The 24,817-nt window shown below is 41.2% G+C and overlaps 1 protein-coding gene across 1 annotated transcript in view; it reads right to left on the bottom strand.

The window, feature by feature from the left end:
* Window positions 1-24,817, bottom strand: part of LOC147683722 (ceruloplasmin-like) — a 451,969-nt gene that overhangs the window by 44,721 nt on the left and 382,431 nt on the right. The window contains exons 16-17 of the mRNA XM_086944095.1: window positions 11,985-12,201; window positions 1,753-1,892 (exon numbers count right to left, since the gene is read on the bottom strand). Of these exons, the coding sequence (XP_086800221.1) occupies window positions 1,753-1,892; window positions 11,985-12,201 (357 nt within the window). The remainder of the gene's footprint in view (window positions 1-1,752; window positions 1,893-11,984; window positions 12,202-24,817) is intronic.

The following is a 24,817-nucleotide window of genomic DNA, read 5'->3' as shown; positions in this document are numbered from 1 at the left end:
CGCCCGAGCGCGCCAAGCCGAAGGACTCCTTCCCGATCCAACCCTTAGCCAGTAGGGTGGTGTTTGTGCCCAAATGGTACTAAAGGGTCACCGGTTTGGAATGGTCCCCTGCGGGGGCCGTGGACAGCCGCATTCTATGCAATTGCAATGTTTAATTTTCGCCCGTAGCACCGGAGAAGCACGAAGCTCGATGCCTGCGTGTTAACAAACCGCCATGTTCCTCGCTACCTCCCTGAAGCTGGACACAAATTATGTGCAGGTTAGATAAATCACACGCACAACGTGCACAATTTAATGACAGCAACAAACTATATACAGATATTGACCATAACACTTATTTTGCTCATTAGAATTTGCAGATTTGGAGCTTATATGGGCATTCTACAGGCACCACTGACATTTAATTCAGAATATAATTACCTTCCTTAGAAAGTTATCTAACTAATTCTTTATAATAACTATTTCAAAATTGGTCCAAAAAATATATTTTTTAAAACTCTGTCCCATTTGAACAGTGCCTAACGCTCTTCGCTTATAATTAGTGATGTTTGCAATTCGCATACTCTGGCTAAGAACCAGTTCCCTCTTCCACATATGACCTGCTATGTATTGAAATTACAAGTAAAAAAGTGTGTGCCTTATCATTTTTATCTTGTGGTGGCATGATCTGGGACGTGATACATGTGATGTGTTTGAAAATGGACTTTTGTGAAACATATACCACTAATATGCTGATGTTGCTTCTAATGAAAAATGTATTCAAATGTGTGTAATTTAATTCTGGATAGGTGTTTATGCAACATAAATTAGAAACATTGGGTTTGATTTAGAAAGATGTTGCCATGAGTAGGTGGGGCTTACTGTTGTGTTACTCCTGGCTTTTTCCTGGAATTCAGGAGGAAACTAGGAGTACTAGCAATAAATCAAAGCAAAATCATCGTGGACTAGGCCCATGGAGCTTAAAGTAGTGTGATAGTTATATTTTACACCATGCAATGGATAGGAACACACTTTGGGACTTTCCCGAGTGAACATTGATGAATGAATGGCCTCCATGTTTCCTTCTGCTAGGATGAATGATCATTAAAGAGCAACTATTTTAAGTCTTTTTATTAGACATGCTGTAAACTAGAAAGTATTTACAACAAGGGGTGGTGAGGGACAGAGTCTCTGAATTAAGCAGAAAGCTCTGACCCAGTCAAGAGATCAGGGCTAGATCCAACACCGTTTTTTAGCTCACTGCACCATCCCAGTTTCAGAACCTGGCTGTATGCAAATTAGTCTGTTCCTGTCCCAGTGCATGATGGGAACAGGGCAAACCAAACTACAAAAGCCAATTCTTACACTGGAAAGGAAACAAGCTCCCAAGGACCGGTTTCTGGCATTACAGCCGTCTTCGGCCCGGTTTGCTTGAATCCTGATGGTGCAATGAGCAAGGGTCTCACATCTGAGAATACCCTTCCACGCTTAGGGTGGACAAAAATATTTACAACAAGGGGTGGTGAGGGACAGAGTCTCTGAATTAAGCAGAAAGCTGATTTGCATATAGCCAGGTTCTGAGCTGGGATGGGGCAGTGAGATAAATAACGGTGATGGATCAAGCCCTGATCTTTGGACTGGGTAAGAGTGGTCTGTTTAACTCAGACACTCTGTTCATCACCACTCCCTTTTCTAAATCGTAAACTAGAAAGGTGATATTGTAAAAGGAGTTTGAATAAATGTAAGTAAAACATTTAAATGTAGGAGATTTACCTTATACTCAAAACTATGCGCATGGAAATGTACTGTGTGCAGATCAACCTCATTCCCCATTCCCATGAGATGCCAGTTCACCACATCTCCAACGTACATGTTTAGGCCATGTAAATTTCCATAGACTCTTCCGTTGATACCTAGAAAAAGAGACATATGTTATGAGCAATCAAATATTTTACTCTCCAGAATTGACATTCAGTTTTGTTGTATTGCCCGATTGTCTTCGCTCATAAAAGACAGTGATCAAATTGGGTTGCTGTAAATATCGTGAAATGTGTGGTTTTCTAACAAGCAACAAGTGACTAACTGTGATTCCATCAAATGCACATTTCTAGAATGTTCTTCTGTTCTGCAAATGTGCCATGAAGCTTTGATAATCAAGCTAATGCAAATACATTCATGATAGTTAAACATCTGTTTAAGAGTATCATTGTTAGACTTATCAACTTCTTGACAATTCTGGTATTACTCAAAAGAGCCTTAGACACAGACGCAGATGGATAACTAGGCCAAATGGAGAAGATGAAAGACAACTTTTCACTTCTTCATTAACAAATATTTATGTGTTGTTATGCCAGTTTACCAATTTTTTTAATATGTGTGTCTTAAAATGATATTCAACAAATGTATTACTCCATTGATTGGGGTAAAAGATGCTGACAACTCAGATGTTGTTATCACAGCCAGGCTACCTTTTACATTGCTTGAATAGTAGACTTTTCTAATTTCCTCATCGTTGTAGCATCCCTTTTCCTAGTGCAATATGTAGAGATAGCACAATCCCCATATAAATAGGTTTTCCTGTGCCCAAACCACCAGGGCTTTTGCCCTCAGCCTTCAACCTGGAGCTTCTGGCCCCCTGCTCTCACCCTTTCAGCCCATCTTATGTATGTATGTATGTATGTATGTATGTATGTATGTATGTGTGTTCTTATATAGCGCTCGACTTACCCTTGGGCATCTCGGCGCTTGCATTGGGTACCCGTCCTGGCTTTTTTCCCTGTGAGATAACCCGTACTGGGCATCCCCAGGCATCCCGCCGTGGGGGGAGGGGGCCCGTAGTGGAGATTAAGCAAGCTATTGCCCAGAGTTGCAGAGTGTGAACCCGTGGTTCGAGTAGGCACCGAAGTGAGAATTATCGAGTCCGTGGAGACTTGGGCTCAGACCCTGCCACGTCGGGAATTGAACCCTGGTCCCGGGTCTGACCACTGCTTCAGGGTATGCCTCCTCTAACCAGTGAGCCACACTTCTTCAACGTGCTTTGCTCACTGTTTGTGCGGATACATCAGTTCACCGCAGAAATAGCCATCAACAAGGGCCTGAAAAGTCAGCTGATCTGTAGAGTGGCTGATCCATTACATTTGCAGCAACACACATGGATCCCTCCAGCCCCTCCTACTTCTCGCTAACTGTGGCAGAGGAAATGAGCCCAGAAATGTCTCACACACTACAGCCACTGGTCCTGTTCACTCACCAGGGACAAAGGAAATGAGTCCACAAATGGGAAAAATCAATGCAGGCAGGGTCCAGATAGAGTGCTCTGTGCCACTTTATACCTCAGTGTTGACTCTTGCGGAAATAGCTGGAGATGAAGCCTTGGATACTCAGCTGATCACGACAAGTCACCAAGGAAGACAAGGACCTGCTCCAGTGCCACCTCCTTACTCACCACAGATAGAGGAAATCAATCCATAAATGTGGAAAATCACTACAGGTAGACTCCAGATAAAGTGCACTGTGCCAGTCTCCATAGACCGATTTCCACATCAGCTGGTGGACAGAAATAACTGCTGACAAGGCCTTGGACTCCTTTAGTCAGGTTCTGAAGCCAACGGTAGCTAGTCACATGACCTGCTACAGCCCCTCCTTTTCACTCGCCAGGTATAAATCAAACGAGTCCACAAAAGTGCAACATTTCTGTAGGTAGTGTATTATATCTGTCTCTTCACATGGATCTCTGCATTAGTTCAAGGGCAGAAATAATCACCAGCAACACAATACCAAATATGTCTCCTCTGCCCAGGAGCTGCCTGGATTTAGCGTCGGAGAAAGCAGAGACGGTCCGGAAGAATGCAGGTAAGTTTCTTGCTTGGAGTCGAGTGGTGTGTGAGCTGCTCTCTTTCTGAAGGGTGAAAGCCAGGCATTTAAGTGGGATGAAAAAACTGGGGGGTCTCTCAAAGGGGCGTGGCCAGTGTAATTAGGGGCGTGGCTTTACAACACTTAGGCAAAAAATCTGTTTTTAGCACTGTCTGCAGCCCGACTTGCATCCATCTATGTGATATAACAAGTAACATCATACCTACAAGAAGTCAGGACTATTGGCCTTGTCAATGGTTATTAGTTGCATAAAATAAATAAGCTGCAACTATGGCTTGTTACATAAAATATTGAAAAAGCTTCCAATTAAAGCCCTGGTGACACCACGACAATGTTGCTGCTCTTGCGTTTCAGAAAGAGAAGGGAAATCCAGAGAGAATGATTCTCTTTAAAGGATTTCCCTTCCCCCACAACGCTCACCTGGCATGACGTCATACCGTAACTTCTTCACTAGTGAGAAGTGAGCAGTTTGGGCAGCGTACACCGATGTGCCTGCTGTTTTCGAAACGGGTCTCTATCGGGCGGTTTTGCGCCCAGCCCTGGCACTTTTTTCAGGACTGCAGTGACAGCAAACTGCTGTCACTACAGTCCGGAAAAAAAGGACCGCCTGTGCCAGGGCTGAATACAGAGCCTGATAGAGATCTGTTTCGAGGCCCCCTTAAAAAAAACTGCCGGTGCTCAGGCCCACTTAAAGCCCTGGTGAAAGCCAAACGGGACATCCGGGCTTGGCTGCGGTATTTGAAGGACAACGTCCAAGATGGCCGTCATTTTAACTGCAGCAACATGAACACCTGCTTCAGCCCCTTCTCCTCCTCTCTTATCAGGGACAGTGGCAATGTACACACAAATGTGCAAAATGACCACATTTAGGAACCAAATACAGTGCGCTGTGTTAATTTCCACACACCTGTTAGGTTTTGTGTTTGTTTTGTCAATGAATTACATTGATACACAATAAGGAACTCTTAACATTTGCACTAATAAGCATTTATGAAGAGTACTGTACTTCAGGGACTGTACCTGTGTGGAGAGTCAATAGGGGGTGCATTAGAACTTAACTGCACAGAAAGGACTCCGGTTCTTTAATTTCTCATATAGGAGGGAGGGACAAATTACCCTTTCTATTACTGAGAGAGCACAAACTATGTTCACCGTGTAAGTAGAGAGTTACAAATCATTAGTTTAATACTGATACCGTATAGCCATACCAATGAGAAACTGGCTTAACTGCACTCATATGAAAGAACTGGTAGAACAAACTAACCATATATACAATTTCAAATGAAAGGAAAGAAACAGTGCACATTATTCATGGTCTGCAGTTGTGGAAACCATTCAAACACATGAAATGAACTCATTTTGCATTCCATTGATACAAGAATGAAATATGTGACAAGCAAAAATGTATTTATGACTGGGTAAGAAGCTACGGTATATATACCAAGAGACAGATTTAACAACACCTTACCCTTGCTCTCTATCAAATTTGTGACATTGAATTTGTGGTCTCCAAATTCTGTGAGTCATCCGAAATAATTTCTTAAAACTTGTAGCACAGTAATGAAAGCAATTTCTGGCTCATGTCTGCTAAAATATCGCTCACAACTTAATGTTCCTATTTTTTTTATTTTTTTTTTATTTTTTGAAAACCTTTATTATATCATTCAACACAAGATACAAAAGTAGCCCTGCAACAGCAGGGGCCGATACCACAGGTATACAACACGGATCAGTATGCAAATAACACAGCTATTCAGCCGACAACCCATGGGTCCGGCAGCGGTAAAGGATACATGGTGCATCGGAAACAGTTCGAATCAAGGATATGAATAAGGTTTCATTTTATATTTAACCCCCCCCAAAGAATGAAATAAAGAAGAAAAGACAGGATATCCGGAGCTACACACTCGGAGGTACAAAAATGCGGGTAGGTGTTAAAAGTAGTCGTGAATCAAAATAGATCAACAATATAAATGCAAGCGACAGTTAGTTCACTAAGAGTAAAAGACAAAGCTACCTATCTATCATCGCAGTCACCCACCCCTGACGCCGCCCACTCATCTACTTCAGGATGAAACCGAAAGTTATCGCTACCGGACCCTGCAAGAAGAAAGAGAAAAGGGGCCATAGAACACATCAAATGCAAAATAACAAACACCCCTCACACCCCCCACCCTGCTGCCCCGCAATGGCTACGGCCTACTCCACTAGCAGCGCGCCTGTCGCCCAGAGGAAAACCCGAAAGAGAGAAGAGAGAGAAAAAAAAGGGGCCATAGAACAAAACAAAGGCAAAATAACAAACCCCCCCCACCACCCTGCACCCCTGCAATGACTACGGCCTAACCCACTAGCAGCGTGCCTGTCGCCCCGAAGCATCCCTAAAAGAAGAGAATAGCGGAGGAGGAGAAACAGAAAAACACACTCCCGGACTCCCCTACCCCCACCAGGTGCGACCCCCCGGAAACAAGAGTAAATTGTTGTCCCGTATCCTGAAAAGCCCCACAAGTTAACCCTGGCCTGTACGAATGTTCACTGGAGCACTTATAACCCAGGCCACAGCAACAGTGAGAGCGAGTATGCTTGCATGAAAATTCAAGTCAGTACGAACAAGCCAAGTAAGGTATAGGAGTTCACGATCCACACAAAGCAAGCGAGAAAAAGCGTGGCAGAATGATAAAACTCTCCAATAGTCACAGGGGATCTTGTGAAGGCAGTCAAGGTTGTCCATAGTGAAATTCGGCGAGATAGGGTTCAAGCAGGGGACGCAGACAATGTTCATAGGCGCGTGATCCGTAGTACAGGAATCCGCAGCGCCAAAGGGATCCGGCGTCTGCACGGGGACCTCGAAATCGGATAGACAATGTTCAGTTGGTGCCAACGCTGGCTGCAATGATGGCAAAAAACCGCTGTCCGGTCTCCGGCAAAGATCGTCCATTGTTACCGACAGTGCCTGGTAGTTGACGGTGATCTGTGAGTGGAGCGCTCTGATGGCCGCCATTACGGCGTGCAGCGGTGGTGAGTCTTCTGTCTCCTCCATCTCCCCTCGCAAGCCACAGATCAGTATGCAAACCCCGGAGGCCGGCTTCTCCGGGGTAGCAAGCAAATCTGGAGCGGACACCAGCAACGGGCGCTCTCACCTCACGACGTTACTCCTTTGCTGCTGATCAGGGCTCCCGTCCTCACTCCCACGGCAAGCTTACTACGTCTCCGAACGTAGGATACGGGGCTGCAGCAAACGATGTGGCACGCCGTAGCCTGTGTGTTGCAGGCAGGATATGAAGTCGCCGTCAAAAACAGGAAGATTATATCTCCGCTCGGGAGACCGGACAAAGCCCAGGGTTCACAGCCGATGTTGTTCAATTCCAGCCCGGATGGGTTGGAAATCAAGGCCCCGGCTTCCGCTCCGGGGTAGGCCGAGAAATAAAACACGGCGTATCTCTGTCACCCGGTATGATAGAAAGTTCGGGATTGCGCCTTCAGAGTCAGTTACTCCTCATACATACGGGAGTTCGGTGTGAAGTCAGGATAATTTGCAGGATATACGAGCTGCTGGCAGAGGTCGGCGGAGCCGGGAGTTTATGCAGCCATCTTGGTTGCTAGCATAGCTCCTCCCTCTGAATGTTCCTATTTTTGATGCTTTGGGGCAATTTACAAAGAAGTGAAAAATCTACTTTACAGGCTAAGAAAAATAATTCTGTGTGACTAGGCCCCGACTTCAGTGCAGGAGAGGGTCCATCCAGTACACGAAAATACAGGAACAAAGAAGCATTTGGATTCTTGGCCTTCTGGAACCACGTGGCCGTGCCTATGCTTCATAAAGGTATTTAGTTGTTTGAATGAATAAGCAGCATCCCATGATCCACCCGAACCAGGATTATAGGACTAACTCTTCTGAGGCGAGATAAGAAAACTCACAACATTAATATGAAGAGGAGATGGCTCAATAGATCTTAAAGTGACAAAAAAGAAGCATGCCACTTAGAGCACATAACCTAAACAAACCAGAAGGGCCCTTGATAAACAATGCGTTTACTTCTGAGATTGCAGCCTCACTTCAAGAATGCATAGGAGGAGACTTGCCATAATCTTTAGACGCTATTCAGAAGTAAAACAACTTAGCATCTCTCCTTTTAGAATGAATCAAGTCCTTGCAAGTAAATATTGCAATTTCGGCACAGACCAAAAAAGTTTAGACATATTTAGGAAACTAAAGAATAGAAGACTAGTTATAAATAGCAAAGCACAGACTGACCCGTCCATGTGTAGTGTCATATAGATGCTGCTTTTCTATATACTGTGTTAAGTTAGCATGAGTTTATTAAATGTTTAAACAACATATTTTCCTTTGGCTTCCGTTTGCACACGACAAATAATTGTTATTGTAGCTTTCAACCTAGACGAAAGATGTGATTTATTTGAGAATAATATGTTATTGCTCTGATATCAGTCGTGCTTGGTACACTGTCTGAACAGTGAGTGCTGAACCCTCTAAGAATAACCTAGCACAAGGTTGCTGGGAGCTCTGATCCTCGCACCACTAGAAATAACACAAATACAGTTGCTGCCAACATTGGGCTCTAAGCGGGTTTAAGATAGAGTTACTGAGAATGCAAAAACACACTTGATGGTGCTTCGCATGCAGAGAGCTGATAGCTGATGATGTGATCTTCTCCTACTGACTTTTAGAGGTATGGGCCCGCCCTGCTAAAACCCAAATGAGACCTTCTTAGATATAATATAGTATGCTAAATAGGGTGCGCGAAATATAGGTGATACAGATTTCTATTGATTTTTGCATTATAATATGCTATCACCGTTTGCTTATTATGGATTAGTGACAATGCTGATAACTCTGATTTTTATAATATGTATTCTGGTATTATATAAGATACTGCGTTTGAGAACCTTGCATTGAATAATAAATATTTCAAAATTGCACGTGTCTTCTTTTACTCCCCGTTCTGGTTTAAAATGATTATAGAGCGAAAGAGTGTTCATGTGTTCCACGATACCTGAGGTAATCTAAGTTCATGTTCTGGTTTGTCTAAGTCATTGGTAGTTTGTTATGACCAATGAGACACTGTAGCTAGCCCGGTAAGGGGATTTTGGATACTGAGGTGAGTTTTGGGTCACCCTAATTCACTGAGGTTCCTGATCTCTATGCACAGTTCTGTAAGACAATGGAATCCCTGCTACAGTAGACTGCTGGGAAACTGGTGTTTCGGATTGTTCCTAAGTACAATAGAATAAATTAAACCATCTGCGATCAAAATAAAATTGTAAATTTTTACCTGTCGTTTTTTTGGGGGGTGAAATTGATAATGCTTCAGAAGACCATAAACAAGCATAGGTCAACCTAGGTGACTCTTGCTTGAAAGAAGTTAAGAGATCCCTAAAAGGCCCATGTAATTGTAGACCGATTGTTAAGGCTACAGCAGTCAGAATTTGTAAAAGCATCCAGTGGTCCCAAAATTTCGGGTAAGGCTATTCTGGTAAAGAATCTTCTCCCTCATGCAGCAGTGTAGAGGTGGGCAGTCCCTCAGTCCTCTGTAACCCTTGGTAGGTCTGCTTAACTTAATGCGTAAGATCCCTCAACAGAAACAGTCTTACGTCGTCCCATTTACTGATTTATAGGAAACTTGAAGAAAGCAATTTGTGCGTTTCTTTCAAGAGCAAGTTATGAAGTGACATTTCCTGCTGAGTAAGTGGGCTTCAGAAAGGTCATAGTGAATGGTAGATCATAGGGGAGGAGTTTCTCTCAGTGGAAAGGGCATGCTTTATCTTTGGCACAGGGAAGGGAGGATATACTTTACAGCCCAGCCTGAATCTCATGCCAAGTCTATGCATACATGGGAATTCCAAATGATGGGTAGAGGTCTAGCAAAAGCCTAACACAAGCTGCAGGTACCATAATAACTCAGGATTCCGTTATAACTTCAATCGTAAATTTAACAATAGGCATGAAGAGGCTAATGAAATTACAGTCTCACCAGTGGTTAGCATTCATGTTGTCTGACCGGGAAGAAGAAAAGAATAGAAAAGAAAGCCAATGAACCAAGAGCAGCGAAGTGAGATAGACAACAAAGTCCAGGGCCGGACTGGGAACCAAAACCGGCCCTGGCAAAGTGTTCGGCCGGCCCCCCTCCCCCACGGGGGTTGTGGGTGCTACCGAGCTATGCATTGCTAAGCTGCAAAAGCAACCCTGTAACAAAAATGGCCCCCAAGGGCCCAAAACCGGCCCCCACCCGTGAGACGCACCGGGGGATTCCTCGGTGCCCGCTACGGCCAGTCCAGCCCTGACAAAGTCAACCCATCAAGAGCAAGGGGAAGGCCCAAAGCAATCTATTGGAAACAATAGATCTTACCAACAAAGAGCTAAAGTTGTCTGAAACAATTGCCTAATATGGGACATACAGCAAATAGACTGCTCTTATGGAAATTGACAGCACCAAATTCTAAACCTATGGATTCAAGTATTTGAAAAGTTGTAAATTGGAACTGGAAAGTTTATATCCTTTGGAATTTGATTTATAATGCCCCATGCAACACGATCTTGAGAAATGTGTGGACATCAAAATATGTTTGCAATGATGATTTTTTCTTAACTTTGTTTTATTTTTGTTGAGCAGTACCTTACCAACAGAACAGAATAAAATGTATCAGTCAATACAAATCAAATAAACAAATACATGCCAAAATAGCAACTACGTTTATTGAATCAATATAGAGTGCAGACAAGAAAAGTGCCTAGTGCAGAAGAAATTATGAAATCATATACCAAAAATAAAGGAGAAATATTTCCAAATCCTCAGTTCGGTCTAAAGTGACCAGGCAATTAAGATTACAAAAAACAAAGGGGCATATTATCAAGAACGGCGTTAAAATGATCCCTGTTTTAGGGGCAGAAAACTGTTCCTAAAGCGGCGATAATGGGCTTGATAATATGGCCTGCAGAATTCCAATAGAAGCCCATGTTCACACCAGAACATGGACTTCAATTGGAATTCTCAAGGGCATATTATCAAGCCTATTATCGCCACTTTAGCAGCAGTTTTCTGCCGCTAAACCAGCAATAATCTTTAACGCTGTTCTTGATAATATGGCCCAAAGTACCCAACAAGATTTTTTTTTGACGAAAACGTTTGGGAGGCTGCCGCTTCTCCCACCTGGCCCCCAGATTCTGGAAGTCTCTCCCTCTGGCACTCAGAAGCTGTGACAACCTCCTCAGCTTCAGAAAGTTGCTGAAGACATGGCTATTCGAGCAAGCTCACGCCAAATAACTCATCGCCTATGCCTAGCAACCCGGTCACAAGGGCCTTCAGTACTCAGCACCATGAAACCTAAGGGTGTACATGCGCTTTATAAGTGCTTATTAACATAACATAACATAACATTTCTCAGCAGACTTGTGAAAATGTCTGGTACACAGCGAAACTAGTTAGTTCCTCAAATACTTTCTCCCAAAAATCACGGGGAGCTGGATTAGTGAAAAAAGATATGAGACCAATGTTCCATCCTATTTAATTTGCAACAAAAACATTGGACGGGGATTGTACCTACTACCTTCTGCAGCAAGCAGGATGTATAGTATACCAACCACCTAGATAGGCCATCCTTTAAAAATTTGCAGCACACAAGTATTTATGGCCCATCTCCGAGACATAACGCCATTCTTAGTTAACTTACAGCTAGTTGTTTTGTACATTTTGCCCACTATATCAACACGGCCGGACTGGGAACTGAAACCAGCCCTGGTAAACAGCTCGGCCCGCCCCACCAGGGGGGGGCGAGTTGGAAGCACCACTTCCGTCTCACCGCTGCAGCTTTTGGTGCAGTGGACCGATATTGCAACTATGCTGCCAAAACTGGGCCCGGTAACAAAAACGGCCTCCCAGGGGTCAAAAGCCTGCCCCTACCCTGGCAGCCCACCGGGGAAATGCCAGGTGCCCGCTACGGCCAGTCCGTCCCTGTATGTCAGCTAGAAAATCAAATTAGTCATTTTTACACTATGCCCGATACCAATTACCCACATCAGTTAATTTACTTTTAATTTAAAGATGCATCACGGCATGCGTCCCTTGACTAATTTCCTGATACACTGCGGTAAGAACGCTAGTCGTGATGACGTTTACCATGCATTTGGTTGCTTTCTTGAAAATCCTCATCTTCTTTGTTTACAAGTTCTGGGTGGGCTGAATAGGTCTGTATATTTTCATCCAAATACCATGAGTTATTTTCATCAAAAATCAGAAATAATAGAGCAAAGCGTTTTATCTTGTTTATTCCAAAATAGTTTAATAGCTGCTTTCGACAGACAACAAGGGGGCCCACTAGTCCACTGTAAGTGTCCTGAAAAGAGAAAATATTGATATTAATAAGCGAATAATTAATTTCTCCTAATCAGACTGCCTAGATAGAACCTTCATGAAAAGAAGCACTGACAGAGACAATGGATCTGGCCTTGATTTTTCTTTTTATTGCAAGCGTATGCTAATAAAAAAACCTAAAAAATATTTTTGTTTTTAAGGCTTAGCAGCGGAAAATAATACTGTAATTGACCCAAAGAACACATATTATTGGCTTTGAAATACATTAACATGAAAACATTACTTGAACACAAATAATGACTACAAAACATATATAAAAAGATAAAGAATGGAAAGGTAAAATCATTGCAAAGTAAATTATTGGCTCACCAGTCTTAGCTCTTTTTTGCGCTTCCTTTGAAGCAAAGGTGCACTTGTAATCTGGAAAAACAGCCGCCACTCACAGTGCAACAAAACCAATTGCTAAACAGGGCTGACCAGATGTCCCATGCCATATTATTTCAATGGCAGGAGAACAATGTGGATGACATTTGAACAGACAAGTGGAGGAAGAAGCCTTGTTCGAACCCTCTCTCTCTATGTAGGTTTCTCTATAATTGATTTTAATTCAATAAATGAGGCTGCCAGTGCACTTAAGCTGTCTATAGGAAAGACCTGCAAAATGCTGTCAAGTATCTTCCATTAGTTAAATATTTTTTATGATAAGTTATTATTTAACATGCCTGCTGTTCTTGCTTCTGCTTTATTACACTCCCTGGGGATTTGTGCTTGGCAAGTGCCATAAGTAGCTGAATAAATAAATACTTGATACGCTATTCTCGCTGTGTAGGTTGCAGGCACTCTGCTCCATTTCCATCCATGTCAAAGCAAGGATTCTGCTCAAGCTTCCATGTAGATCTGCTCAATAACAGCATAGACGGCAAGTCAACGTTGCCTTATCCTGAGACTGTGCTTAATGTGTAAAAAACATAAGTGCCAGGGCTCTAGTCAGCAGGCCACTTCCGCTTGCATTGAATAGGACACTTTACCCCACACACTTTTACTCGGTGCCATTACCCTGCAGTTTTTACACTGCAAAATCTTTTACAAAGCAGGGCTTTACAACACAATGCATTACAACACATTTCCAATGACAACGCAATTTACTATTCTAACTCCACTGGGGCGTTACTTTGGGTAATGCGTTGTAATAGTTTGCAGTGCAAAGCCCTGCGTTGTAAAATATCTTGTGGTGTAAAAAATGCGGGGTTTGGCACATGGAGTAACAACAGTTATTGTGCTCATCTCTGAATTAAAAAAACAACAGCTCCACCATGTGGCAGACTATCATAGGTACCAGTGATGGCAATTAAGTGCTGGTACCCAGCACCGGAAACCACTGGCTCAAAATAAGCACCACCTGAGCATGTCCTGTAGTTACTGGACAAAGATATTAAATAACTTGTGGAAGCCCTCGGAATGCCATTGTACCAGAAGTTGCAGAGTATGCTGCATGGTCCCAGCACAAACACACCTTCTATTGCTCTGGATATATAGCTCGGTGGACTAATGTACTAACTGCAGGGTTCTGTTTTTGGCCCAGTACTTAATATGGCTTAATATGTAACAAAGGAAAATAAATATGTGTCGAACATTTCCACTGACCTCAAAGATGGGAAGACCACATGTATGTATGAAAGTTTATGTCTGGGAGAGTAGCAAACTCTCAGAAACTCACGAATAGACGTTAATAAACCAACCAACTTAGGACATGAAAAAAACATATTTTGCATATCTGCAGCATAACAGCCACATCTACTACAGCTAGTGCCAGTGCCAGTACTCCATTTAGGCACTTTCCTCGGGGTATAGTACATATCATAGAGAACCATATAATGTTGAGCCCTCATCCTACCAGAGATCAGTACATCCTTAGCTAGCGAAATCGATGACTGCAGTTCAATTATCTGAACATTGAGTTTAGTTTTCCATTTTTCTTGAAGTTGCTCTAAGTCGTCTGGGAGTAGGGAAATTAATTGAGAATAAAAAAAAACAATTGAAAACCCCTTTCCCAGCCCCTCTATCAAAGGAAATACCTTAAACCGTACATCATATTGACCCAATTGTTCATAATAACTACGAATTTGTAAGAACTTAAAAAAGTCCTTCTTTTGTATACCAAATTTGTGTTGTAGCGTTGTACCTCTATAAAGGATAATGGTTGACAATCATGAAACATATCTCCTAGGCTGTTAATCCCATACTGATACCAGTTTCTGATTACAGAATCGTGAAAAATAATAGGAAGAATTCCCGCTGCCTCAAAAGGAGTATATCGATTTATTTTAGGTAAACCTAAAAACCTCTTAATTTGCTTCCAAATTGAGAACGGCGCTAGAAGAACCTTAAACTTGTTTTTTTTATAATAGCTGCGTTCCAATATTTTCAAAAAGCTCCCATTGGCCTCTTCTCCTATAGCAAACCTAAATATGGAGGGGTAATGACACGGTAAATGCTTAAATTTTTTGCCAAAAACTAAAGGGAAAATAAATTGCAAAGCTGATGCCCAATAATAGAACAAAAAGTATGGGATACCCCATCCCCCAGTAGATCTGGGAAGTACCATTTTTTGTAGGCCCTTCTATTCCTTTTAAAGCCCAACAAAAATCTTGAAGAAATATTTTAAAGTCTTTTGAAACAGCCAGTGGGGAACTCTAATGGGATAGATCTAAATAAATAAAGAAATTTAGGTAGTACCATCATTTTCAACACATTTGATCTTCCATGTAGTGATAAGTGCAAAATGGTTGAGGCGCTCTAGAATGGAGTGGACTTTATCTAAAACTGGGTTAAAATTGATTTCTGGAATGTTGCTAACTGGAAAGGAGATTTTAATACCGAGATATGTAGCCTCTCTTACGAAGAGTATACCTGCCGGCGGATTATCCCCACATACAGAATTTGGGTCTTATTTATATTCAACTTATAACCCGAGAAGTGGCCAAATTGCCTCGCCAGGGCTTCCACGGTTGATAATGCAGGCTGTAAGTCAGTGGTTATTACCACAATATCATCAGCGTATGGTAATGCTCTATAATCCACCTCGCCAATAGTGATAGGTTTGATATGTCTACATTCAGTTAATTTAACCAAAAAAATTCAATATATAGGGCAAATAATAACGGGGAAGACGGACAGCCTTGCCTGGTACCCCGTAGAATCGGACAAAAGGCTGACTCATTTCCAGCTAGGCGTATAGATGCCATAGGCCCCGAATACATAATCTGGACTGCCTGAAGGAATCGTGGCCCGAAGCCCCTCAGGCGAAGAACCTCCCAAAGATATGGCCAGGAGACCCTGTCCAATGCCTTCTTGGCATCAAACAGGGTCACGCCGATAGCTGTTTTAGTCACCTCTGCCCAGTCTATTAGGGCAATAACACGACACACATGGTCTGTCCTGACACGGCCAGGGATAAACCCGTGTTGTAGATGGGATACTAAAGAGGAAATCAAACCAGAGAGTCGAGTGGCTATGATTTTGGAATAAAGCTTACTATCTGCGTTAATTAAATATATTGGTCTATAAGAGGATGTGAGCAAGGGAGGCTTATCTTTCTTTAAAAACTTTGTGATTGTAGATTTCTGCCAAGGAGCAAGAAATGTGCCTCTTTGTGCCGTAACAAAAACTTCCAGCATATGGTCCTTCAATAATGAGAAAAATGTACGAAAAAATTCCAAGGGGATCCCATCAGGACCTACTGCTTTCCCCACGGCCAAAGAAGAGATCGCCACTTCAAGCTCCTGTGCCGTAAACTCCCCCTCTTACACTTCCCTCTGGATATTAGTAAGTTTCGGGAATTCTTGGTCACAAATAAATTCGGCTACCTCCTCAGCGGTATATAAAGAGTCTTCGTTTAAGTATAAATTGCTGTGAAATTCTCTAAATATTTCTAAAATGTTTCCCGGTTCGGTATGTATTACACCATTAGAATCCTGTATAGCCTCCAGCTTCCTGGCCACTACTTTCTGTCTTAGCCGCTTGGCTAATAGACGTCCTGAGTTTTCACCAACCTCGTATATGTCAGAGCGATGGATTGCTATTTGCGCCACCAGTTTCTCAGCGAAGACTTCATAAATTTTAATTGTTTGAATTGCCATCTCCTTCAATTTTTATCCATATAGTGGATTTGAGTTAATGGTATGCCAATTCTAAAGAATGCAATTTAATTAATTCCGTGGCTTGTTTAGTCCTAATGCTGCGTTGTTTATTTATGGAGAAACTTAACGTTTCCCCCCGCACACTGGCTTTGAAAGCGTCCCAAACAATGCAAATCGGAGCTGATCTTAAGTTGAACTCAAAGAAGTCTGGTATTCATTTAACCATGTGCTGTACATACGCCTGATCCACCAATAGCTGATGATCAAAAGTCCATGAACTCCTATTGGAGTGTGGCACAGTGTCACTTGCTAATTCAAGAATGACCGGATTGTGGTCTAAAATTATCTTGGGATAGATGCCAATATTAGCATTGGTTAATAGTTCTGAGGGGGCAAAAAATAATCAATACGGACAGGCTTTTGGTGAGGGGCTGAATAAAACGTTTATCCAGGCACGCCAGAATTTTTCAGCCACCAAACATCTTCTAAATCAAACTCCTTAACAATCCCCCTAATAGCTTTAAAGAACTTATGCTTTTTACCAGAATAGACACTATTGTGGCGGATATTAAAATCTGAAGGTAAATGGAGATTAAAATCTCCGCAAATCACTAGAGGGGCGGGCCATGAAGCAAGCTCGATACTGATCTCATTGAGCATTTCTGGGTCATCTAAATTAGTAGAGTATATTGAACAAATAGTATAATCAAAAGTGTTGATCCGTAGTTTAATGATAGCCCATCTTCCATAAGGGTCTGCTTTTGCCCGTTTACCCTCCACCAACCACATTTCTTAAAAATCACGACCCCTCTAGTTGTTGAGCTCTGCTTTGTACACACCAAAACTTCAAGCGCTAAATCCTTCAGACAGTCCCTGTTATTCCACACGATATGTGTTTCCTGGACACATAGAAGCTGAACAGCCATATTCTTCAATATCAATGCCATGACCCCCTTTTTTCCTATTATTAAGCCCACAGACATTCCAAGAACATATAAGAAACTTAGGCATTATCAAAAAAGAGATTAAAAGAGTATCGTCTGCGAATAAGAGGGCCAGGATCTACTCCTTCGCTATCCTTCGGCAATACCAATTGCAGTCATATAAGTTATATGGTTAATTTAGCCACTCAAGTCGAGTGTGAACAGGGTTGGGGGTCAGAACACATGCCTCATCTTACCCCTCTCGTTATGGCTATACAATCTGTTAGCTTGCCCTCCTTACCCCATCTTACTTGGGCATCATTACCCTATGTAATTATGTAAGAAAAGGCAAGAGATCTAGTAGCATCCCCATTTACTTCAATGTGGACTACAGCTTCCCTCTGGGGATCAAGTCAAAACCTGACTTTAGATCCATGAAAACCACATATCCTTTATTAATGACAACAGTTTTCCATAATATCAATAGGAACCAAAGTATTTGATCTGTGGTATTCTTGGATGGCCGAAACCTGGCTTGTAAGTTAGACAATATTTGCTTGTCATCCATCCATGATTTAATTTTTTCCAACAGTTTTTTTTACAGAAATGTTTTTGGGCATTATCAATCAGGCTTATAGGCCGATAATTATTGGGGTTGCAAATATCCCCTTTTTATAAAATGTAAATTATTTCTACTCCCCTCCAGGTCTCGGGTATCTATGTCCGTTTAAATATAGCATTCAATATTGCATTTAGTAGATATCCCCACATAACTGGTTCTGAACAATACAATCCCCTGGTATCCTGTCTAGGCCTGGAGCTTTCCCATTTTTCATTGATTTATTAGGTGCTAGTGTTTCTGCCATAGTGAATGTAGCTATTATAGTCAGGCATCCCTACTTCCACAACCCTATTACCTTCAGCCATCTCCTTAATTGAGTATATGCTGGTAAAGTGTTGTTCCCATCTATTGGGTTCAATGTGCAAGTTATCCTCCCTTACAGTAAAGGGTACCCCTTTGGAAAGCAAATGCCAGAAAAATCTAGCATCTTTTATTCTGGATGCAAAAACGAGTTCTTTCCAACAGGTTTCTTCCCCCTTTTTCCTGGCTAGGGCCTGTTTCCTTTTATACTACTTCCTCCCAACCCTTATAGCAATTCTGCACTCACTTGTTATAGCCCTTTTCAGGTTGTGTTTAGCTAGGGTACAAATATTATCAAACCACTCCATGTCCTTTGTTATTATCCTCTGCACCTTGATAGTTCCTAAAAGGTGCCTGTGAATAGAATCAAGGAGATTATCAAAAGTATTTATAATAGTCACTACGGATTGTTCAGATTTCCCAAGTATGTTTAACGCTGTGCAGTATATATGAGTATGAGTGGAGTATATGTGAGCCAGTATGGTCTTATCGGACTCTATGAATAGCCACTTTATTCTCCAACTGTTATTAGAGGAAACATTGGTGGGCTACATGTACCTGGGAGCTAGATACCATTTGAAAAGATGCTGTATTTCATCTGTAATTCCTGAGCATTAGTTTCACTGTCTGTCCAATCAGTGACCATCATGTGTTGGACAATAGATTTAAATTCAGTAATATATAATCGATTCAACTCTTAGAATTGTCTTTCTTGTAAGTAAAACTAGCTACTCTATCAGAATGTGTTTGCCCATTACAAGCACAAACTCCCTGCGTTGGTGCGAGGGATGCGATTTGGAGTGCCACCCTTAAGCATTTCTTAAATGGGGGATTTCATAACTTAGGTATGCCCCTCTCTTCCTCTTCTATTTGCGATTTTGAATACAATCTCATGGTTTAAATGTTGTATTAAAGTCTCCCGCTAATATAAGGTGGCTTACTCATTAGTAGTCTCCAAGAGTTCCCCCACTGCTTTTACAGTTTCAGATTCCTGATGTAGGCTAAGAAAATAATTATAAATATTCAGGTGTCAAGGAACCCTTTTATACTAGTTATATCAAGGAGAAGAATATCTTTGATTGAGAGCTAAGTTTTTTTATCTTGCACGCAATTAAGTTTTGACCCATATCATAATGCCTCCTGATGGCCATCCTGTCGGGGAATGTTCCGCCTCACAGCTAAAATTTAAAAATCCTGTTCTACATACAGGTTGAAGTCCCCACATCTCTAGGAGAACACATATATGAAAATTATCAATGTACATTCCACACTCAAATTCATCGATTTTAGATCTTAGTCCTGCTACAATCCAGAAAACCAATTTAATTGGGATCTGTTCCTTATTTCTGTGTGGGGATTAGTGTTAAGGGTGTTCCTCCCAAATGTGTTGTTACCTCCCGCTCATTAATCAATCCCATATGCATTTGTGCGGTAATGGTCAAGTACCCTACTGATTTTTTTGTCCCATCTTTTAGTGCATTAATTGTGTTCTGTACAGTAATTGAGGGTACAGCTACCCTCAATTGTATATGTAACGCACTTGCTGTAATCATATTTGTATATACGATATGTTCTGGGTGTAGGGTGACGGGTTGATGCATTACTATTAAAGCAGACCCAGATATCTTCTGCGGTCAGTCAATTTTATCGAGATCTATAACTTGTTGCCTCTCCTTTGGCGCTGCTGATCCCCCTGTGAGCTCTTCTCTCTTTGTGGCCAGTATGATTTCATTGGATGTACAATCACTACATTTAGGGTACTCTATGAGGGGACTACATTTAAATTGTATTAAAGAGCATTTAGGTGGGGAGGTTTGTAGGTCAAGGTTGACTAGCCCTTAGGCGTATTCCTCTTTGCTCAATTCTGTGGCTATGTAATCAAACTTCCCATCCTGCATGCAACAGCGTTTCACCATTACTAGATCTGACCTAATTACTGAAAAGAAGTGTCTGTTATTCATTATCCAATGGATAAATGTGTTTTTTAATGATTTGCTGTCTTCACTATTTCCTGCTGTTAACCTAGGGACATTGGTCATATATACCCTTCTTGTTGGCTTCCTTCAAGGGCCATTCCTTGGTGGGGAATTACCACTCTTTATTCACCAGTATCCTAAATCCCTTAGGACTTCCTGTTACCTCCATCCTGCCAGATCATTTGATGGGTATCGAGATATAATACTTCCACCCTGTACATTCCTTCCTCCCACTACTGAAACCACTTATGGGGAGTTGTTAGGTATGCGCGCGCGGGGCTCGATGACTCTTTTCACGATCAGATAAAACGAGATAGGAAAAAACTGTGGAAAACATATAAAAGAGAAATTAAAAAGTAAAGTGAGAAAATGCAAGTAAAAGAACAAGAGACGAAAGAAAAGGGAGAGACGTTTGTGAAAAATAAATTGGATGTAGAACAATGTGTAGAGGTGCATCTGCTCTCTGAAATGGAGTCAAGAGTAGATTCATGATCAATCGGCTGCTTTGAAAAGGGCTATGGAAAGCTTTAGTTCTCAGGTTTTGCACTTCCATATAAAATTCGTGGCTGTGACAATTTCAGCCACACATATCAGCCTTTAATTAAGAAAATGGTTCTGCACCAGTTATAACAGGAGGAAAATAGTTGGGTTCTCATTACAAGTTGGGTGGGAAATGGGGTGATAATACTGGGCTCGTGAACAGCGATTCTGGGCAGTACTAACATCCCAAATACTGGATATTACAAGTTTGAGACCCAACTGGGGAACAACATATATAGATCCGGGAATTGCTCTGACCATATCACATGTTGTTTCAGACTTACAGGCCATTTGAGAAGTGTGGCTCAATGATTAGAGCGGCAGTCCCTGATGCAGAGGTCTAGTAATAATAATATTTCCACGGACCTGATCATTCTCGCCTCAGTGCCTATTTCAATCATGGAGTCCCACTCTGCAACTCTGGGCAATAGCTTGCTTAATCTCCACAACGGCCCCCACAACGCTAAGGATGCCTGGCCTCCACCTTGGGGGTGCCCAAGAGTGGACGCCTCACAGGGAAAGCCAGGATGGGTTCCACAGCGGTATTCATACAAGCGCCTTGAGACCCTTGCGGTTGAATAGTGCGCTATACAAGTATCAATTTACATTTACATTTTCTGCTCAAATTTCCTCTTGCTTTCAGTTGGAGGGAACATGAGCTGAAAAGTAAGTGAATTTACAGGGATACAAGTGTGCACTGGTAAAACCAGGAATTATGTAATTCAGAACGAGAACCTTAGTGTTCTTCCTTGTGCAATGCTACTGCACAGATAAGCTCTACTAAAGATAAACATGCAGAGAAGTAAATTGCATATATTTTGCAATTTGTATGGGTTTGAGTACTGTGAAAATAATCCGGTTATGTGGTGAAATTTATCTTGCTACTAGGTAAAAAGTATTTGGTTTGTGAGAAAGCTGTGTCCTAACTTTAGCTACTTACCGCACTTGGCGTATTGCACTGCTAAATTAAGTCTCAACTTTGCCAAATTTTTCAATTAAAAAAAATGAGTTCTATATTTGTAAGTAATTTGTTCAGCTCATAGTTGTTAAGCTATAAGATCCTGGCCCAAAGTGTGCTTTTGGTCTAATTAGCAGCACTTTAATTTCTAACTGCTAAAAATAGATGTTATTAGCCAATAAAATGTTACCTATTTGATCAGCTTCAGAAGGATGACAAGCGGCATAGACTGATGTTCAATTTGTAAACTCACAGGGTGCCTTATTCTACTTTCCTGCTTTACCAACAAGATCCTGCTTCAACAATACCTATGCTTAGCATCAGTAATGTACATTTCCCCAACTTTGTCTACAGTATTATGCAAATGTATGCATACTGTTTACTACTGCAAGTGAACCTCCTAAGAACTTGAATAGTGATACTTATATGCTAATTGGCATGAAATGAAAAGCCAGTTTGGCTTGTGAAATGCATTTGCCACCAACACTAATGTAATTTGGCCATTGTACAATGTGCTGGTTTGCTTAAAGCAAGGGACTATCTATGCCACCCCTTAGATTACCTTTGCTGGTGGTACAGGGTTGTTCCCGAGAAACATTGGGGGTGATCTCTCATTTTTTTAAATCAGCTGCTGTGTTATTGCTGATGCTGGGGCTGAATGTGAAGCACAAGAGAAGGTACAATATATTTGTCCTACTTTTCTTTTTCGTTGATTCGTTTATACAAAACTGGGTTTCTCTGGCATTTTAATCAGCGCATAAGTGGGCACTGTCCTGCCTAGGCCGCACCCTGGCATAGCACAACATGCAGTGGTAAAGCCAATAGGTCTGATTTTTGTTGGGGGTTAATTTCCATGGCCCTTGTTATCAAGACCCACAGATTCTATCCTGTACCCTTCCATCCAATGCAGATAAACCCTGGGGTATCTTCCAGTATTTAAGTAACACATAACTTCACAGTGAGACCGTTTGGGCGGCAAGGAATTGTTACAATTTGCCAGGATAGATAAAGGAAGGAAAGCATCCCTGACAAGAGCAGAGATCTGGAGGGATACATAAGTAACATTACACATTTGCATAATGATTTAACTGAATTAAAAGTTGGTGGTGCAAGGGAGAAACTTGGTAAGAGTTTTTCCTCAATAGGTAATTGCTTTTCGGCGCTAAGTAACAGCTTGTTAGGACGAACACTAACACCAATAATTGCTATTGCTGCTGGTATATCAATAGTAATACTGACATATAAATGTAAAGCAAAAGACATAAAATGAAGAGCAAGAAAAAAGAAAGATGAAATAGAGTTAGAAGATAAAAAGGGAGCTTACTATGAGGTATTGAGAGATGTAGAGGGTTTTATACTAAAACAAATGAGAACAAGTGCATTCTGAAAACAATCAGATCGTTATCAGATTATGTAGATTGTGTGATGGCTTGAGTCACCATCAGATGGGGGATTGATGGAGCATGATTTTTGTGAATAATCATGTTTGATCAAATCTGCTCATAATTGTGCTATTAATAAACATAATTAGCATTGTGAAAATTATTAACATGAGAGACTGTGGAAAGTACAACGAGAAAATGTGCAAGAAAAGCACAACAAGTGAAGTAAACAGAAGCTGCAAAGGTTAACGTGCAGAAAATATAGAAAATATGAAGTATTTTTACGTGAACTAAAATGATACATGAGAGAAGGTTGACAAATGTGCTAAATAGAAACTAATTAGAATAATACATTCTTAATTTCCGTTTTCCTATGTATTCTCTTCATTTCACAAATAGAAATGTATGTGTTTTATTCCTCAGAAAAATTAAGATTTATGTTTTTCCTATGAAAGCCTCAAATCCATGCTAGATTTCTTTTCCTTTTGTTAAACTAGGCCTCATAATGAATTCACTTTGTCCTTCATTATTTCCAAATTGCTGATTTATTTGTTTAGCTGTCCTAAGCATATCACTAGAATTTCCTTTTCACAGATAGAGTATTTCTTTCTATGAATAATTGCATCGACTATGTTGCAAGCTGATGTGGAAGCGAGCATGAAGACATAAAGAAATGTCACATTCCATTCCTGCTTCCATGGAGTGATATTTAACAACAAGGGGTGGTGATGGACAGAGTTTCTGAATTAAGCAGAATACTCTCACCCAGTCAAGATGTCAGGGCTAGATCCAACACCATTTTTTAGCTCACTGCACAATCCCAGCTCAGAACCTGGGCCAGAGACAGACTAATTTGCATGTAGCCAGGTTCTGAGCTGGGATTGTGCAGTGAGCTAAAAAACTGTGATGGATCAAGCCCTGATCTTTGGACTGGGTAAGAGTGGTCTGCTTAATTCAGACACTCTGTTCATCACCACCCCCTTTTCTGAATCGTCCATGGAGTGATGACATCTTTCATTTTAACAATAGACTGTCTTGTTAAAGTTCTAGATGACAGCCTAGAGAATGATCATATCATGTACTTATACAATGGAATTGTGTAGAACTGTGAAAATGAAACATTTGGGGACTGTTTTATGAACATTTTGTGGCATAATTATTTTCTGTGGGAAGAGAAGATAACCTTTTTGCTACTGTATTCTCTCTATGCTACTCTGGCTGGCTATATTTCTTGCAAATACTGGGCGTTACAAGCTGTCAGTCCGAACCTGATTACCTTGCACTTCATCGGTTGGTGATATTGCTCAAGCTATACCTTTTTGGCTGAAGGGTTAGCTATTTCTGACTATTGCACGCTGTGCATTAATTCATTGACTCTAGGTTCATATGAATCTTGTATTGCTTATTGATATTGGAATGTATTGTTCCCTTTACTGTTCTCTCTCTATATCCCCTCACACTTGTTATTTAATTATTATGTGTTTGCCATGAACTATATTAAATTATTGAGATTTTACCTGTAACATTGAAAATATCTTGAATTGACATTACTAATGTATTTGGTGTATTGACCATTCATATTCTGATGATTTAGATAACAGTGACTTGATAAGTATACAGAGTTTATCTTATTATTGAATTATTTGACATTGATGCATACTGTGACTGTTATGGTTGGTTAAGCTTTTCCTTCATTATAGGTCCTCATGAAGGAAATAGCATCCGTCTCCTATTGAGTTTCCATGGACACAAACTATTAGATGTAATAAAAGTTTCATACATAATATTGGAGATAATG

The sequence above is a fragment of the Lissotriton vulgaris genome, chromosome 11, assembly GCF_964263255.1.
Source record: "Lissotriton vulgaris chromosome 11, aLisVul1.2, whole genome shotgun sequence".
Classification (NCBI taxonomy): domain Eukaryota; kingdom Metazoa; phylum Chordata; class Amphibia; order Caudata; family Salamandridae; genus Lissotriton; species Lissotriton vulgaris.
The sequence above is the reverse complement of the archived record's forward strand: the minus strand, read 5'-3'. Positions and strand labels throughout refer to the sequence as shown.